At 39.1% G+C, this 19,791-nt stretch overlaps 1 protein-coding gene across 7 annotated transcripts in view; it reads right to left on the reverse strand.

Annotated features, from left to right (window-relative positions):
- Positions 1–5,572: 5,572 nt before the first annotated feature.
- Positions 5,573–19,791, reverse strand: part of Oct-TyrR (Octopamine-Tyramine receptor) — a 34,862-nt gene continuing 20,643 nt past the window's right edge. For 4 of the 7 annotated variants that reach the window (XM_017150285.3, XM_070215516.1, XM_017150286.3 and 1 more), the window contains 3 exons: positions 9,425–9,865; positions 7,611–8,669; positions 5,573–7,297 (listed from right to left, as the gene is read on the reverse strand). In XM_017150285.3, coding sequence (XP_017005774.2) covers positions 6,905–7,297; positions 7,611–8,669; positions 9,425–9,745 — 1,773 coding nt within the window. In that variant the 5' untranslated portion in view covers positions 9,746–9,865 and the 3' untranslated portion in view covers positions 5,573–6,904. Of the gene's footprint in view, positions 7,298–7,364; positions 7,557–7,610; positions 8,670–9,424; positions 9,866–15,418; positions 15,608–19,791 lie in introns of those variants that run through there. The other 3 variants (XM_070215517.1, XR_011418698.1, XR_011418697.1) reach the window with 3 other exon arrangements.

Consider the following 19,791-nt stretch of genomic DNA (forward strand, 5'->3'; position numbering starts at 1 on the left):
TTCTCTGAGTAACTGGTATACAAATGTGATGTATATTTAATGGACGTAACACCTACCATATTGCTTTCACAAGTCAAAACTTTTTGTCCACGCGGTTCTTGTGACAGATTATTTAGGTTGTCGGTTTCCATGCTTGTCATTTGTGCAACTGAATGACGATAGACCAGAACTTTAAGAAAATTGAATATTGTAAGTTAATATGATTATTAAAGTTAATCTGTCTTAATTGTCCAAGAACTTTTGGTGAAATAAAAAATGCGGCAACTTAGCTGGAAAGCGAACGACGCGCAAGAAGACCAGTGCTGCAAACTCATTTTTTTAAAAAGGGCTAATTTAAGACCCATGACTTACAAAAAAAAATACCACACGTTTCTTTTAAATTTTTGCAGAAAAGTCGGGTAGAAGAAATGTGGTTTATGAGCTTCTTTCTTATTTGGTGGAATATTACCGAATAAAAGGAAATATTAGAGACTTACAGATATACACATTTTGTAAAAGTGGTTTAGATCATCAGAATCATTTTAAAATATTTAAAAATGATGCGAGCTGTTTACATTATAGATGCGACATGAAATCAATAGAATTTTAAGGACACGGTCATAAAAATCGAGCGTTATATTCCCTTACAATTACTCGTAAGTTTGTAAACGTTCGTCGATGATGCGCCCCGTCTAACCACACTATAAACTAGATTGTGCTTAAATTATGTACGTCATATTAGCGGCGATTGAGGAACAATGGAATTTGGAACAAGGGTTCTATTTTTTTGCAAAATTGTTTAGAATGAAAATATGTAACGATCTATATAGGTTTCAAACATATCGGGTCCCAACAAATTTGTTGATTGTTGCCCTTACAGACGGTTTACCAATATGCAAGGCAAACCTGGTTAGGGGCTGTCTCCCCCCCCTGGTGATCAAACGTAATCATTCAATAAACACCCCCCCCCCCCCCCAATGATTACGTAATCCCAAGAATAAATTTTTTTTGTTTTAATCTGTGGATTCAAACGGAGATGCAACCCAATCTTTAATATTGTTTATAAATGAAGTTTGGTATGACACATTCGGTTCGTCTACGCTGAAATTATCTTCGTCAAGCCATTCCAGGTCTTCGCGTCCTTCGTGTGATTGAACATTCTCTTTTTCGCCGTCCAGCCACTACAAATTTTTTTTCTGCTTTCCTATCTAAGTTTATAGATATAATTAAAGGAAAAAAGTTTTTAAATAAATTCTTTAAATCTAAAAATGTATATAAAATGATTACGTAATCATTGTGCAAGACCCCCCCCCCTCCCCATGTAATCAAACATAATCATTTCCATTCTCAGACGTTGTATCAACATGCACGGTATATAGGCAGATTTGGAATCGTATTAACCTAGTTCAGTGAAAATATTATGAAGATAAAGCCGTCAGTTTTTGAGAAAATCCCTTTACAGTGGGTGAAGATAAAAAGTTAAAAGAATGGCCGCCAAATTTAATTTTGAACCAGTGAGTGTTAAGACATGAACCAAAATGTAAGAAATGTAGAACCGATCAAAATGGTGTCATGTAATGTATGTATACTTGATTCAAAGACCCTTATAGGGTCTTCCCACAGAGCTCCATCCACCATCTACCATCCGTTGAACGGATGGTCCGTAAGGTTTTGTCGTTCCGAAAATTTCCCAGTTAGTCCGCCATCCAATTTTGACGGACTTTGACGGGCTCTTTTATGCGATGTTTTCTCGGTGCAACTCTGAATTCTTCCTCTTGACTGTTAAAATTGAAACGTTGACTGCGGGAACAAATCAAATCGATGGCGGGAAAAAATTAAATAATGCTTCAGATCATTGTTTTTTGGGCTTTTTTTTAAATTATTTGCAGTTTGTTATGAGCGAAAAAGCGTTCGTAAGCAGGTTGCTTTGTGTGCTTGCGAACGCTTTTCCGCACAGAACAAACTACAAATAATTAAAAAAAAACCCAAAAAACAATGAGCTGAAGCATTATTTAATTTTTTTCACGAATACAATATACCTTTTTACTCTACGAGTAACGGGTATAAATCAGGGACCGAAAATAACAGTTATTTGTGACTTTTATTTTAATAGGACTACTGAGATTTTTACAAGTTTTAATTAACAATTTAACAGGTTTTTATGAACTTTATAGACATGAGCAAATAACAGTTAATTTCCTTTCCAGATTTGTTGACATGCATATACTTTGTGGGCAAGAGTAAAAAGAACGTTATTTTTGACGTTTAAAACAAAATATCACAGTAGACTTTTTAAAATAAAAATCTCAAATAACTGTTATTTACGGTCCCTGGTAAAAATATTTATTAATATTATTAAAAAATTAATAAAAACTAGCTATGAAAACAAACAAAAAACAAGAAAGGAAGCTACCTTCGGCCAGCCGAAGCTTATATACACTTGCAGATAACTCCTATTAATTTACAAATCGCAAAAATGTTAATCAAATAAAAACACCTCTTAACGAGGTAAAAAACTAGTGACGAACGCACCTTCAACATACAAAAGTTCTGATATCAAGATTTGTGACGAAAAATTATTACACTCGTCATTAAATAGACTTTCTAATATTTTCTCATTCGGCCCGCCCTTTTCCCTTCACAGGCATTTTCTATTGCAGCGTGCCGAATGAGAAAATATTAGAAAGTCTATTTAATGACGAGTGTAATAATTTTTCATCACAAATGTTGATATCAGAACTTTTGTATGTTGAAGGTGCGGTCGTCACTAGTTTTTTACCTCGTTAAGAGGTGTTTTTATTTGATATGATATAGTAGTTCGATTTTGATAAAATTAAAATCGAAATTCGAAAATATTTGAAAAGAGTTATATCCTAGAGTAGAAGAGAATACAATAAAAACCAACGAAGCAATAATTTATTTCCTATTATATTCCCATTAATTTTCCGATCGTTCCTATGGCAGCTATATGATATAGTCGTCCGATTTTGAAACAATTTTATTCGAAATTCAGAATTAGATAAAAAATGACATTTCCAAAAGTAGGATGTTATAGGTTCAAAAACACCCAAGATATAATTTTTGATATAGTTGTCCGATCCGGCTCGTTCCGACTTATATACTACCTGCAATAGAAAGAAGACTTTTGGGAAAGTTTTATCCCGTTAGCTTGAAAACTGAGAGACTAGTTTGCGTAGAAACGGACGGACAGACGGATAGACGGACATGGCTAGATCGACTCGTCTAGTGATGCTGATCAAGAATATATATACTTTATGGGGTCGGAAACGTCTCCTTCACTGCGTTGCAAACTTCTGACTGAAATCATAATACCCTCTGCAAGGGAATAATAAAACTTTTTTGGAACTGTCAGACGCTGGATCCAGCGTCCACATCTTTAAAGATTTCCGAGAAGTATAAATGCAATTTTGTTGTGTATACCTATACCTATAAATCGGACCATTCATTAAAAAGTTATACGCAATCAAAATTGTTTATATATCTAATAGATATTATCTATCTCCCTCGCACTCCCTTTAGCTGAGGTTCGAATATTAGATAGTCGAGACACCAACCCAAGTACAGCGTTCGCACTACCTTAAGTTGAGTGACGGGTATTAGATAGTCGGGACACCAACCCGACTATAGCGTTCTATCTTGTTTTCATTTTTTTCATCGTGATCAGTGACCCAAACGATGGGTCCCAGCGTTTATATATTTTGGCTGTAAACTAGTGTTATGCCGTTTCCTCACTGATGTACATACTGTAGTATTTTTTCGGTATTCAAAAAAATGCTATTTCCTGTCTGCACGGGACAGCATTTAGCATTCAGCATTTAATATTTCGAAAACAGATGTGCTTTGCTTTTAAATTCAAAATATTCCATGCTAACAAAAATTATCTTATTTTTGTCATGTGTTTTCTGCTGAAAATTCAAAAACAGCTAGAGAAACAGCGCAGACACGGAAACACAAAGGAAAGCGTTGAAAGCTTTTCATGAGGAAGACATTTTTCAAAACCTGAGATATGGGTATAATTTCTCAAATACTAATCCGCAAGCAGGAGATTTGAACAATCAAATGTATTGACCATGGATTTGGAATAAAGATTTGAATGTTTTATTAAGCTTTTGTTTGCATTATATATTGCTATGCAAAGCACATTAGATCTTTTTATATTAGATCTTTTGATTTCAGTCAGAAGTTTGCAACGCAGTGATGGAGACGTTTCCGACCCCATAAAGTATATATATTCTTGATCAGCATCACTAGACGAGTATATCTAGCCATGTCCGTCTGTCCGTCTGTCCGTCGGTCCGTCTGTCCGTCTGTCCGTCGGTCCGTCTGTCCGTCTGTCCGTCTGTCCGTCTGTCCGTCTGTCCGTCCGTTTCTACGCAAACTAGTCTCTCAGTTTTGAAGCTATCGCGATGAAACTTTCCCAAAAGTCTTCTTTCTATTGCAGGTAGTATATATGTCGGAACTGACCGGATCGAACAACTATATCTTATAGCTCCCATAGGAAGGAATCGTTAAAAAAATTCTAGTTTCGGTGTTTTTTCAAATATTACCTTCTACTTTTGGGAATATTATTTTTTATATATTTCTGAATTTCGAATTAAATATTTAAAAAATCGGATCACTATATCATATATGTAGCTGCCATAGGAACGGTCGAAAAATTAAATGGAAATTATTAGAAAAAAAATTATATCTTTGTTGATTTTGATTACCTTCTCTTCTACTCTGGGCTATGATTATTTTTAAATATTTCCAAATTTTGATTTTAATTTTAAAAAGATCGAACGACTATATAATATAGCTGCCATAGAAACGTTCGAAAAATTAATGTGAAATAATAGAAAATTTAACATTTTTGCGATTTGTAAATTAATAGAATGATCTGCAAGGGTATATAAGCTTCGGCTTGCCGAAGCTAGCTTCTTTTCTTGTTTTGGGATAATTTTATTGTTTATTTTGCAATCCTTCGGTAGTCTTATCGATATGGTGGTTTGTTGCCTCTTACTTCCTGTGACAAACCTGAGCGGCAAAAGATTGGTCAGGTTTTGTTAACTGCAGTTACTCGTAATTTTTTTTCTGCAGAGAAATCATCTATAGTGGGCCTTGATAATTTCGAAAATTTTGCGATGGCCGTTTTGTCGATAAAAAAAATACTCAGATATTTGGTATTTTAGGCACGAGAATATCAAAATGTAGTACTACTAGTTTGACCGCAGCTGTTACTTTTATGTTTTTTAGAATGTTTAAAAGATAAAGAGTGAATCTTTTAAAAACTTTAACATCAAAACAAACCATCCGATCCGTTTTGCCGGTGAGTTGGTCCTTTGGGGTCCTTGTGCTAAGAATCCTTGCGTCGGGGCACTTTTTGGAAAACGCAGTTTAACTTGAGAATTCGTAACGAATTCAACAATATAGCATTTATCGAGGTAAATTTAAAAGGCATTACTTTGTTGCATCGTGCTATTATCTAGAATTAGCTTTTAACATTTTAAAGTTTATCCCCGGATTGCTTAGACATTCACTTACTCCCCAGTCAATTATAAAAATTTATTGATAATTTTAATGCAAACACAAATTCAAAAGAAAATGTTCTTTCATAACTTTAATTCGAATCTGTCTTTTGTTTATTTCGTTTATGCTTATCTTGCATTTGCTCGTTAAACAAGTTAATTAGTGAAACTATCGTACTTCGTCGTTAAAAGACATAAATTGTGATATATACGATATAGCATGTTTTTTAATTTATACATCGATTTATAGTACTCCATTTCGCTAACTCTGTTGCATTCCGTAAAGTGCAATTAAACATTTATCTATCTTAAGTAAGTTTCGATGCGCAAGCTTTTAGCTGCCAACTCAACACAATTGTTGCTCTGTCATAAAAACAATGATTCAATAAATTATTTAACAAATAGTTCAAAGCGTATTTCAAAGTATGCATTAAGTGTAGTAGTTTAGTTTTTTGTTTACCTACAATTAAATTACATTTAAATACAAATCGTTAAAGTAATGCCTAGAAAACATATTTTATTTCTTGGAAGTTTGTATTTGCTTACTTGTTTTACATATTTTGAGCGCAGATTTTATTTAACTAACACATTTTTGGTTTTTTCCATACGCTTAGGGTGAAACACGAAAGTTGACACAAATCTTGTGCCTAAACTTTTAATTTAATTATATTAAATTCAATTTGATGCTTTTCTCGTTTGGGATGTTACTTAGCTTGCGTATATATGATGTATCGTATGTATGCCTTTCGTTACTATGTAATTTTGATGATTTCCTTATTAGACGTGGAAGGCTGCAGGCATATTTATTCGCTTATACCCCAGCACAACCCCTTTTTAGAATGAGTATTGAACAGTTTACATTTATTTGAGTGTGCCAGAAATTTCTTTGCTTGGCGCATTAGCTTCCCCCAGCAAGATGATTTAAATGTAATGATTCCAGACAATATATTCTTAAAAAAGGCGCACTTCTCCAACTGAAATTAAAACATAAATGTGTTGAAAATAATGTTACGAAAACAACAGCAAAATAAAAACCTAAAGGATATTAAGATATTTTTCGACGCACTTAAATAAAATCGAAAATGATTTACTTAATATGGAATTAATAAAGTGCAATATCAAACAAATGAAATTAGGTATTGATTTACAAAAATTTTTTAGCCCTTAAATAAAAAAAACCTACAATCAATATTACAGCATATAAAACTTTGTGCTAGAGAAGATCGATTCTGTTTCCTAATCGAAGGTTCATTATTTGGGGTGCAGCTATCGACTGAGATCGGTTAAACAACTATTTAAGTTTGGCACAAACTCTGAGTAATGCTGTCCCGCTCGAACCGTGTCCCCCGCCCACTGCCCAGGTCCGCCGGCCTTCCGCCCCACCCCACCAGTCTGCCTCAATTCAGACCCAGCAGCCTCTTAAAGGCCCGCCGGTAGTCCAGGTTGAAAATGGTGTAGATGACCGGGTTCAGGCCGGAGTTGATGTAGCCCAGCCAGGTTATGAAGTTCTTGAACTTGTTCGTAGGGCAGCAGCTCTGGCAGAAGGGCAGGATGACGTACATGAGAAAGAAGGGCAGCCAGCAGATGACGAACACGCCCATGATGATGCCCAGGGTGCGGGCTGCACGTCGCTCCTTGGACAGCGAGATCTTCTGCTTCTCCTCAATGAACTGGTTCACGCCACTCGGTTTCTTCTGCAGCGGAGTGGCGGAGACGGCGGCGGCTCCCGTCGATGATTGCGGCGGGGTGAGTTTGAGAGACGTCTGCTCGTCAGCCTGGGTCACACAGACCTAGAATCAAGGTATAACAGAGTTGCATTACAAAATCAATTAAGAAAAGGAGAATGTTAATAGATACCCCTTACTCAGTTAAAGGTAGTTTTTTTGATGGGTAATTTCATTCATTCTTGTTCTCAGAGGCTAAGAAATCTTAATATAAAAGCGTTCACACGGACAGACAGACGGGCATTGGTGGATCGACTCGGCTAGAGATCCTGATAAAGGTGGGAAACTATTCCTTCTACCAGTTACATACTTTTGCTCGCCACAACTGGTTAGGTACATAAATATAAATAATATATTTCCGATTTTTAAGCTGTCTAACCTGTATGCAACCCTTGGGGTCGCTCCCGCTCTCCGTGCTGATTTCGGCATCGGACTTTCCTCCGCCGGAGTGGCCTCCGCTGGTCCTGCCGGCGGGCAGGAGGTGCTGTTCGCCGTGGGGCTCGCAGGTGGACGAGGACTGCGACTTGCGACCGCCCCGCGCCTTGCCGTGCTTTATCGAGTCCTTAATCTTGGCGCGACGTGACTTTTTGACCAGCACGACCACGTGTTGCTGCTGTTGCGGATCGGAGCCATCCTGCGTCTGCTGCGGCTGGTGTGTCTCGCTGCTGATGCTTTCCTGGTCGTTTTGGATCATGGGCGTAGCGAATTGGGGACGATCCCTGCCGCAGCACAGCCAGCTGGTCAGGAGACGCGACTTGGAGCCGGATGTGGAGGCGGCGGCAGGTGAGGAGTTGGTAATAGGCTCCAGCTCTGCGGACTTGAGCGCGATCGTGTTCAGTTTGGCGGCCTTGGCTCGCTCCCGCAAGCGGCGCCGCGTGGCCACGAAAATCTCGATGTAGACGATCGTCATGATGACCAGGGGAATGAAGAAGGAGCCCAGCGAGGAGTAGATGACATAGCCGCGCTGCGAGGTCAGCTCGCAGGGCGTGGCGCTGGTGAACTCGTCCGGCCAGTCGTTCCAGCCGATCAGCGGCGGACTGCTGATCAGCAGTGACAGTAGCCACACCCCGGAGATGAGCAGCAGGACGCGGCCCACCGTCCGCTTCTGGGCGTAGTTGATTGGGTCCGTGATGGCCCAGTAGCGGTCCAGGGCGATGGCGCACAGGTTCAGGATGGAGCTGGTGCAGCAGAGGACGTCGCAGGTGAGCCACAGCTTGCACAGGTGGATGCCGAACTCCCAGCGTCCCAGGATCGAGTAGGCCACGTTGAAGGGCAGCACCAGAAGCGCCACTGTGAGATCAGCCACCGCCAACGACACAATAAAGAAGTTCTGGACAATGCGCAGCGGCTTGTAGGTGAACACACTTAGGATCACCAGGATGTTCCCGATGATAGTCAGCACGATGATGACCGAGAGCACCAGGGCGGTCAACATGGCCTAGAAAAAATGGAGACTTGAGTTAAGTAAACTTTCTCAAGTTTTAAATCTAAACGAGGACGGAAGCCAACTTCGGCAAGCCGAAGTTTTAATGCCCTTGCAGAATTCAAAAATGAAAATTTGACTAGGATAGCATATGTAAATACAAAACATGAAATAATAAACAACAAAATACTTATATACATGGGACAAATTAAAACTTAAAATTTTTTAACCCTATTGTTTGTTATTGTGGAAGCTATAGGATATAGACGTCCTATCGGAACACGCTTTTAACCCGATTAAGGTATGCATAAAATAATAAGATTTAAAAAGATGCATGTTAATAGCTTTTATACTGCGCGAAATATCTTAAATTTTTGCAAATTTTATACGATTGTTCTAATTGACGTCTAATCGGGGCGCTGTGTACACATGTGTTAGGACTACTGTAAAAGTTTCAAATCGCTAGCTTTTTAACTAAGCTCGCAAACGGTATTGAAAAGGACAGACAGACGGGCATGGCAATATTAATAATTAATTAATACTGATCAAGAATATATTTACTTTAAACTTCGGACCAAAATTTAAAATTTACAGCGGACATTTTCGAAAAAAAACTAAAATAAAAGGAACTTAAAGTTAATAAAAATGTAGAAAAAGTTTTATTTAAAGAAAGTACAGAATTTTTTTTGTCCCGCAATTTTAGTCCATATTATTTTTATATCAACATTGAAATCTCGAGAACTAAAAAAGCTAGAAATTTTGATTACTACCTCCCACTCCGGCACCGCCAGTTGGAGGCCCAGGACACTGGCGTGCAGCTCCTCCACGGCGCCTCCGTCGCACTCTCCCACGGAGTCCGCATCCGCCGGAGACGTATTTAGTGCCGCCGCCACGGTGGTCAGGCCCTCCACCAGTGAACCGGATATGTTGGCCAACGTCTCCGTTTCCAAGCCCGCGTCGGAATCCGTGTACGTCCGGACGGCATTGCCGCTTCCGGATTTCGTGGTGCCCACGGCGGCCGCAGCGGTTAGAGCCGCCGCCGCCACCGTTGTGGTGACATTTACAAACAGGATCTGATCTGCCGATGGCATGTTGTCATCGCCTGGCCTGTCTCACCCACTTGCTCCCAGTTGGGCTCCAATTACGTGAACATGCGTCTCGGTTGAAATGCGGACGGAATGTGCGATGCGTGTGTCTTTCTTGACTTTTTTCTGCGAAGACAAATGTAAGGCAAACAGTATTAATGTGGTTGCAACGCTTCGGTTTGCGGAGAAATGTTTTCAAAAATTTTAAGAATTGTATGTATGTATAAATGGTAAAAGCCTCAAAGTTAACCATAATTTCATTTACAGAGGCTATTATAACTTTAGTGCAGTGGATCAGTTTATGTATTTTAATTAATGGGAAATTCATCAGATAAGGTTACAAAATAGGTTTTTCTTAAAGAGCATTGACCGATTTCAAAGGACTTTAGAAGAAGCAAGTTTCGATGCGGGCAAAAGAGAAGGCAGGGCATTTTCATGAAACAAACTTTCTCTGCGTAGGAACCCCAAAAATCTGCATGGTTTATCCCAACATTCCAGATTTTATAGTTTCCGAGATCTTAGCGTTTATACGGACAGACAGACGGACATGGCTAGATCGCATCGGCTATTGATCCTGATCAAGAATATATATACTTTATAGGGTTGGAGACGCGTAATTCTACCAGTTACATTCTTTTGCATGAATACAATAAATTTTTTTACTCTTCGAGTAACGGTCTTACTGTCCGTAAGACCGCTTAAATTTCTGGAACAATGAGAGCCAATAAGATTTTAGTTTTGGTGCTATGCTGAAACATTTTTTTTCAGCCGAATGCCATGCCTATTCACCGCAAAAAACTATAAGTGCTAGCTTGGGCCGCTTGTGGTGCTCGCGTCGAGTGTTCACTGTTGTGTATCCTATCCCTGCATTTGTGTATAGTTCAGGCATTCGGATTCCTCGATTCTTATCATATTTCTTGTAGAAGTTTCCTTCATCCATCCGCGTTGCAGTAAAACTTTTGTCATAAGACCCAAGAAAATTGCTATGCGGGACCTGAGGACAAAGCAATCAGGATCATGTCAAATCCAAATTATTTACAGCTTGTCAATAAACATGCACAAAGGACATTCGAATGCTGGGATGGACTGGCCGAAAAAAACTCGATGGCAGCCCGGGGAAAAAAGGCCCAATAGGCCTCTTATCAGGCCTAAAAGACTCGGCCAGAAGGTCATTAACAATTTAAATGACAAATCTTGTCGCATTATCTCTGCTTAGGATAAAATATTAAGAAGTAATTAAAAATGTCAAACCAAAACGGCTCCAGACAGATGGTCCAAAGTAAATTCTTTTCCCAGAGAGATGTCTTCAAGATGTTAAAAGATATCGTGGACAATGAACCGGGACTCCTTTCACTTGTTTTCCTCAATCAATACACTCCACCCACCGACCTCCCTATAAGCATCGAATAATTGTTGCTCTGCTCTTTCCTTTTTCGCTTGACACATCTATGTATATCCGCTAAGCTCTTGCCAACTTTACTGAGTTTTGGTCTCGTGCTCTTTTTCTGCATCGACCATGCCTGATAGCAGTTGAAAGAACATTAATCAAAATAACCCGCTCATAAACTGAACTCTCCACCAGAGCCCAGAAAATGGGGAAAGGAAGGAACAACTTTGAAGCAAACATTTTCATTCAACAAAAATTGTTTTGCGTTTTTTCGCTCCACGGGCTGCTGAAGTGGTGACGGGCTGCCTGCTAGATTGCTAATGCCCCTGAATCCTACCTTGATTTCTGTCTGCGAATGTAAAGCTTTTATTCGGGGAATGGGAAATGTATTTTCGGTTTTTTTAGCTTCTTTAAATAGGCGGGTAAAAAGTTTTAAGCGATTTTTAGTGGGTTGGTCCATCACGATTTGAGTTCAAGAGTGCATAAGGCGAACTGAGTCCCTAAAAATAAACAAAAGTTTATAATACTTTGTTGAGTGTTACATTAATAAACTAAATCACTTTAAAAACTTGTTTAGACAGCTGGGTAAAATAACCATTAATATATTTTTTCTTCAGATTACTCAGATTACTATTTAAAAATTATAATTATAAAATATTTTTTACATAAATTTCCACCAATTTTTTTGATGAGACCGAATGCGATTCTTTTTTATTATAGTTTATTTTTTTTCCGTCGCGTAGAAGAAATATATTTCCAATGCTTAACCGATTTTCTGCTGGAACTTACGCGACATAATTGAATTTCTCGTGGTCGAGAGAAACTTGAGACTCGTGGGGGAGGGGATTTTCTACAGTTTGTTTCTGGCCTGTCCTGGCCGCCGGGCGATAAGCTTATTACAAAAGCTCCTGATTAAGGAACCAGCGCCCAAAAGCAGTCAGGGAATCGTGTTTGTGTTCGCGTGAGTGTGAATGAACAGCTTAGGATAGTTTGTCGTCCCTGGCTTGAGTTCAGTTGGGTTCGTTGGGAATGGGGAAAAGTTTTTTGAACTCGTTATGCAGTCGCTCGCAAAGGAGGCGAAGTGACCTTGACTGAACGGGCTCCAAATACATAATACTGAATACATATGTAAAAGCAGGCTTCTGCCCACATGGACACGTCCTTTTTGGCAAACTTGTCATTAGCATTTGTGTGCTTGCATCTGGGGATGTGAGAAGCCAGTGTGCCAAAGTTTGGCAACTTTGTTTTTCTCGGAAATCGAATGAAAACTTAAAGCCTTTCCCTACTCTCTCTAAGATATTGCATTACCCCGTAAGTGAAAGAGTATTCGAACTTCGTTGGCAGCACCGAAGCTTTATTGTTTTCCTCAATTTTACGCCGTGTCATGCTCATTAAATATGCAAGAGTTCCGGCATATCTGCAAGATACACGCATCCTCGACATCAAACCCACCCGCCGAACCACCCACAGAGCTTTATTTATAGACCACATTAGGCACTTGGCCAGCTAAAAATACTGGAGGTCGAATCGCCTTTGATGCTGATCAACTTTGCCGCACAGAACAAAAAAGATACTAATAAAGTATATTCACAGGCACATGCATCTTGGGGAATTTCTCTTAATTGGCATTGATGGGTGTGTGCGCCACGCCCCTTCCACACACCTTTGCGCCCCGCCCCTTCATGTTTCATTTCATTTGCATGATTAATGTGGCGTACAACAATTCCAACAGACACACAAGTAAAATTTCATCGCTCAAATACAGAGAACCTAAGAAAATTACGAAATTCATAACAAACAAAGTGAAGGCAATGAAAATGCTTCGCTTTGATTGTGCGGCAAGCTCTTTGAGCTGCGAGAATTTTAAATATTTTACGCGTAATTAAAACGGGTGAAATTGATTGGAAATTATGAAATGTTTTCGTGCCTAAGTAAACATGATTGGGCCCTCAAAGGAATGTTGGGTTAGAAAAGTGGGGTGGCTGCCTTGCGGTTTGCCTCCCACTCGTCTACAGATTTTCCATTTTCTGGGGCAATGAAAGGCCGCTGATCTGCCGCCCAGTTGACAACTGGCCAACCTGTAGATAAAGCTCCGTTGCCAATTTCCACCTGCGTTCATTTACTGTCCTTGCCGTTTCACCCTTTGCCAGAACTGCACTACAAAAATTTTGAAATTCGGTCTTGAAAAAAAATATTTAAAATATTAATGGGGAAATTTTCTTTTCATTTTTATATCCGTAAATAATATTTATATTTATTGGGAAACATTATTTTTACTTTCATTTTCGTAAATAATAATATATTTAAGTTCGATTTTAATTCAAATATTAAAATATTCCTAAAATATCAAATATCCTTTTAAGCGAAAAGAAAGTATCAAGGAATAAATATTAGGTATCTACAAAACTTGATATATGTATCTACTTTAACTGTTATATTTATAAACATCTTTGGCCCTTTTTGGTTCAGTGTACGAATATGAACTAAACCGAACTGAACTAGGCCTAAATGAAAGGAGAGCTGTACTCAATACAATGCAATTCGAGTCGAGTTGAGTTGGGCTCGGTGAATGAAAAACCGTGGGAGGCATGGCCAGCTCCAGGGCCTTATCCACTTATGGCAGGCTCTGCGGTCCATTCAGGACACTCACGCACTGCGAGCACCCACCCAACCCACTTTCAACCCGCTTTCATGCAGTTTTGCGCTTCTATTACGCGACTATCGATACAGTTTTTGGGTTGAAATTGGATTAAGTGGGACACTTTAGCACTGAAAGTCTGTCTGGATCGTTTTGCCTTTACCGAGGTGAGTAAAATATTAAACAATATTCAAAGTGTGCTGAACACTAAATCCGTTAACAAGTGGCGGGCTTAATGCATTTTAAAGAATCGGAAGAGCAGCCATACATTTAACCGCGGACAGGTTGCAAATTTGTTTACATGTTGATATGGAGTTCTGTTTGGCTTGCGGATTTCGCTTCTCCTTGGGTGTCCTCTCCGTTTTCCCGCTTTCCCTTTCTTTGTTGTTGGCTGCAGCATGTGCCATGTGGGAAATTCCTTCGCCCGATGCCGTTTTTCCTCTCTTTTTGTTTGGCAATGACAAGAACACGCTGATGGGTAAAGCAATTGGTCGGAGAACGGAGACGGGGTCGGGAGATAAGGACATGTGCGAAATCATGACTGCTTCCCAAATGAGCAGCAGATTGATGAAGCAGAAAATATTCGCCGTAAAGTAATGAGCACTGCGCTGCTGCCAACTGGCTGATTGAACGGAGATGGGGCAAATAAATTGGGCAGAGATTTGCTCTGTTTTTCATTAACTTTTCATTGACTGCATTAAGTAACATTTTTCTTTTTAAAATGAAATTGTTTCATTAATGAAGTATGAGTTAAAACTTTTTAAGCAGAAATTTTTACATTTTTTTATACGTTTTTCATGTAAATTCACATTAAATTACCACTGTATTCGTTGGAAAGTGTGTAACAGGAGAAGGAGGCGTTTCCGAACCTATAAGGTGTATATATTCTTGATCATGGTCACAAGCCGAGTCGATCTGTCCGCTTTTCTGTCCGTCTGTCCGTATGAACGCTGAGATCTTGCAAACTGCAAGTTTGAAAGTTACGATTTATCATGCAGTTCCATTGGGTTATTGTACTCTTGACAGTTTAATTAATAATGTTTAATCAAACCATTAGTTAAAAAGTTGGAAGCAAATAATAAAGTAACTTTACTGCATGCATTGATTATCGAGGTTCTCTGTTGTTATAAATTTAGTTTATAGGCAACATAAATTATTTAGTTTGCATACACATTTGGTAATTTTCTATGGATACTGCTGAGTTAGTTAACAAAAATTTTATTTGATCTTCCTTGCGCAATTATTAATTTAGTAAAGTAAATTTAAATTGTAATTTGTAAAATTAACTTTTCTACTGCAAGATCTCACAGCTACAAAAAGTGTAAGAAAGAAAGATCGCCGCTGCACATTTCTATAAAATTTAAAATGTTTCGATCGCTTTAACTTTGAAATCACATTGATCCAAATTAAGTCAATTGTTTGCTGGACGTGTTGAAATGTCAGCAATTTGCGAGCTATCCTGAGTTTCAGCCCTCGGATCAGGAACCTGAAACCTGGCACGTTTCTGGGAGTTAATGCGGGCGAGCTATTCGAAAATTGATGCGTACTATGGCAGAATCGCAGCGGCATTGACAGAAAAAAAAGAGAAATTTCAGTCCAATGGACAGGACAGACAGATGGATGGATGGTCGGGAATGGAGGGACTAGTGCATACCTGCAACTGGTAAACATGAAAATCATCATCATTGGCAAAAAGCAAACCAGCCATGTAAACTGCTAGCTATATGTATATATGTACACGAGTATGTGGGTAGGATTGTGGCCACACCCAAATAAGTACAGTCCAGCTCCGGTAACTCAAATGATAATACTTTATATTTTCTCAGTTATTAAGACGCTATTATCAAATATATTAGAAATACTATTGCAAGCATTTAAAAAAAGACCTACTCGATAATGAGAATTCGTTAAGTATATTAAAATAACAAGTTCTTTTTGGCTTTTAATCCTTTAATTAAAACCGATTTATTTAGTTAAAAATTTTAAATTTTAAAAGCTTTTGAATAACAATTTTTTAATAAATTCCCTAAAATCTGCTCTGAATCCCAATTAGAATGCAATTGTATTTTTCTACATAGCGCCAGCAAATCTTTTTCCGAAACCAAACAATTTGGACAAACACGACATGGAGCAATCCATTTTGCTGCATCTGCCGAAAATTCGGCGAATCGCAGTTCGGTCCATGGAGGTTCCTCTGTTCGTGTGCACACTCACTCTGCCTACATACACACAGGGCTGTCAGTCAGTCAAAAGTTGCACTCGAATGCACATTTCGTGCCCTGCGAATCGAACACTATCCTGAGACCCATCGAACATCGCAGGACGCGGACTGGGCCTCGGCCTGAAGGATGCGACGTCCTGACAGCGGACCCAAAGTTGCAAATGGAAATGCATTTTCCGCTGGCACACGTCCAATGTGGGCGCTTTCAGTGAAGATTTCTTCCCCAAGTGCTGTTCGCCGATTGGGGATTGTTGAAATATTCGTAGGGTTCTTGCATATTGAAGCTTGATGAGCGTGTGCTTAGCATGTTTTCGGACGTCTTTTACTTATTGCTCGTTTTGGCATTCGTTTCCCTTTGCCGCTAGTGTTGGGTTAAGATTCAATGATAGGACATGAGTGAAAATTAAAGCCAAAGTCGAGCAAATACTCTTGCATTAAGCAAGCCGAGGGCGCTTTAAATGGTTTCCATTAACAATTTCCTCACGCTTTGATGTGTTTCACACTTTTTAATCGACTCAACATGTGTTTGTTTTTTATGGATGGGCGTGGATGAGGGGTGGTGGGCGTGTCTGGCTTCCTGTTTCAATTAATTCCCTGTTAGCTGACCCTGAAAGTTTTGTTTTTGTTTTGGCCAACGCCAAATGCTGAACTATTCATGAATTGATTTCCCCCTTTTCCTACCGTTCGCACTGTGGGTGCGGTACCGAAATCAATTTGTAAAACTAATTAAGGATATCATCTTTCTGGCCGAGCTCTGTAAGCTGGTTGTCGCTTCCAATTAGCTAAGAGCTACGAGTATTCTGCTGAATGTGGCCAAGTTGGCGTCCGTTTATCTACGTTTTCTGGCCAAAAAGACAAATGAACAGTGCTCGCAGCGTTCTGTTTAGTTTTCAAACATGCACGGCTTCAATTGATTTGATTTGATTGATTTGATTTTATTTTCCCGGTCCCCTTTGCGTTTTTAGCCGTATGTGTTCATTTGCCACTTTTGATTTTTTGCCCAAACAAATCAGATTTCCCACAACGGGGGCACTTTTTTCATTCTTTCTTAAATGGGTGGGCAATTTTGTTTGCTTTGTTTGTCTGTCGATTGTGTTGCGAGTGGTCATGGAATTGCAAATTGCGTTCGAGTGGGTTGCTTGAAAACTTGTTTGATTGCAATTTAGCTCCGATTTGATTTGCTATACAGCAGCAGATGGTTAACTAAGCTCCTGGCCAATCAACCTGACCGCCTTCAGTGCCTGATTTTGAATCATATTCCGAGTCAATATCCCAGTGCCACTCGATGATTTCTTTGGTGTCCCAATCGATTTCCAATATAAACTAGAGACCAACTGCCAACATCTGCCGCTCAGTCGCCCCATGAACAATCCGCCAGCTGCTCTATGCGTCGTTTTATTGTTTCTCTTGCTCTTCACTTAATTAAACATTTTCGTTTAAACAATAGACTTGACCACTCACATTCACACAAGAAAAACAAAATACAATACAATATTGGCTTTTGGGGGCTGCAAGATTAGCGCTCCATTGCGTTCGTGCTCCAAAAAGAATAGGAGCAATCGAAAATGTAATAAGCATTGTTATGGGCAAACTTTCTGCTGCCCAACATGGGAACGAACGAATTCCTATTTGGACTTCTCTGAACCCATTGCGTACGTGTTGAGAGGTTTGATTGAAAAGCTATGGTCGATCGATGCAGTCATAAAAACTAAAAGGACATCGGCGCCACTTTGCGCAAGCTCATTTGTAGGCAAAGTGCCCACACACTGGGTCAAAGTGGCGACTCCCAGTCTACACTAAAATAAATATTCCTAAAGTTATATTACTTGAACAATCTTAGATGGAGCCTGAAAATGTAAAGCAACACCAGTGCTATAAGAAAGAAGCCAAAAATGTAATCTTCGTGAAAAATCATAAAATTATTTGGAAAGGAAGATTTGAAAAGTAAATAGTTTCAGAAATCGATCGGTCAAATTGATTATAAGTATATCGTTTTTACCATGCAATACTGGTAAAATTAATATTAAATAATATAGTTTTGACGATTTCTCTAAATTACATGAGTGGGAGGGAGAAAGACACATTCGAAATTCGATCTGGCCTACATAGAACATGTTGCTTACATTTCGAGCATATTGAATTGATATGCCGCATATCAAGTAAAAATTGATTTCACATAAAATCAAATTGATCATCGATTCATATCAAGTTTTTTATGGGTATAAATAATCAAAAATCCCTTCGCAGCATTTTTCAACTTGTCATCCTTTCTCTGAGATCGGGGTATTTGCTTATCAGAAACTTTTGTGCGAAAATGTGTGAAAGAGAAGAATACCAATGTTTCGTATAAAACATCGTATAAAAATTAGATTTATAAAATTAATATTAATTGCTTTTTCGTCAAACAAATTCAATTGCTCGCTTAATTTTACCCTTAATCTCGATCGCATGCTAACTTTAAAGTATGGTTAAAACCTTGAAAATGTATCGAAATACAGAGTTAAAAACCACTACATTTTTCAGTGGACGTATTCGCCAACCGAGACACCAAAAAAAAGTGATGGCTTTTTAGAGACTCAGTGTTGTGTATTTTTTGGCGTTCTTAAAATCACACGTGATAAAGCTGAAACTTAATTGAAAGTTTTTTTTACATAAATAATATAAAGTAAATGGTGATTTTAAACTGAGCAGCTTTAATGTGCTAATAATGCAGCTAATATGTAAATGTGACCTCTAGCATTTTTTGGCAAGTGTAGTTTAGTCAGTCCCCCAGACGATTGCAATTGCGAATAGCACACAGCCAAAATACAGAACATATCCGAGCAGAACTGAGCAGACGTCCCCATTTCTATAAAAGCTTCTTCAGCGCTCAATAAAGTGGGTCTGTTTATGGACTCTGGCATTGATTGGGGGACATGTCTGGCCATTTGGCAATCGAAAATCGTAATGCGACTTGATTTGTTTCGATTATATTTATATATATTTCTGATTGCGTTTAGATGCCTGCAAATGTGGCGTAAAAAGTAACTGAATTAACGCTTAAGAAGTTTTCCACTTAGCTCGCTCATCATTTCTGAATTTCGCGCTGGTATTGGAAAAGTTCCCACTCCCTTTCCATCCTTTCTGCCCATGAATAAATGCATCAAAATCAAAATGAAGTCGAGTCGTTTCTGTTTTTGTTTTTCCAAATTTTCCCTTTGCCCTGCTGGCTTGCTTTAAAATTCATTGCATTGCTGTGCCATCCAGTCGATAGTTGATGATGATCATCAATATGGGGCCAGAAAGCAGAAAGCTGCAGCTCACTGCCGGAGAAACTGGAGGCATCCCCGCAGTGGCAGCTTTGACATTGAGCGTATTTGTCAGGCACACAGAGTCGAGTCCCCCTCTAACAATTCCCCAATTGATAGTCGACTTGCTCGGTGTTTGTGAGCCGCTGCGGGTGGACATTTTTGGGGGGCAAGGAGATGTGCTCGGTACGTGCCTGGCAGTGGAAACTCTTTGCCTTTGACGTTGACTGCATGCGACAAAATTTACTTGTTCGCATTTATTACATGCAATTTGGTGGCCCAGTGGTGTTGCCTTATGTTGTTTACTCAGCCAACTACATTCCTCCCAATTCCCGGAAAAAACATCCAGAGAGATGTGATAACTTTGTTGGGTTAGACGAGAGAGCTTAAGGGAGGGGAAAGCCAATAGTGGAGTCTAGGACGATCCGTCAACTGAAGTTACGTATGGTCACGTGGTTATTTGAAAAGTGTTCTTTAACTTTATAAATTACACTAAAAAATGTAAAAAATGGATTGATT

This window comes from Drosophila takahashii, chromosome 3L (assembly GCF_030179915.1).
Source record: "Drosophila takahashii strain IR98-3 E-12201 chromosome 3L, DtakHiC1v2, whole genome shotgun sequence".
Taxonomy (NCBI): domain Eukaryota; kingdom Metazoa; phylum Arthropoda; class Insecta; order Diptera; family Drosophilidae; genus Drosophila; species Drosophila takahashii.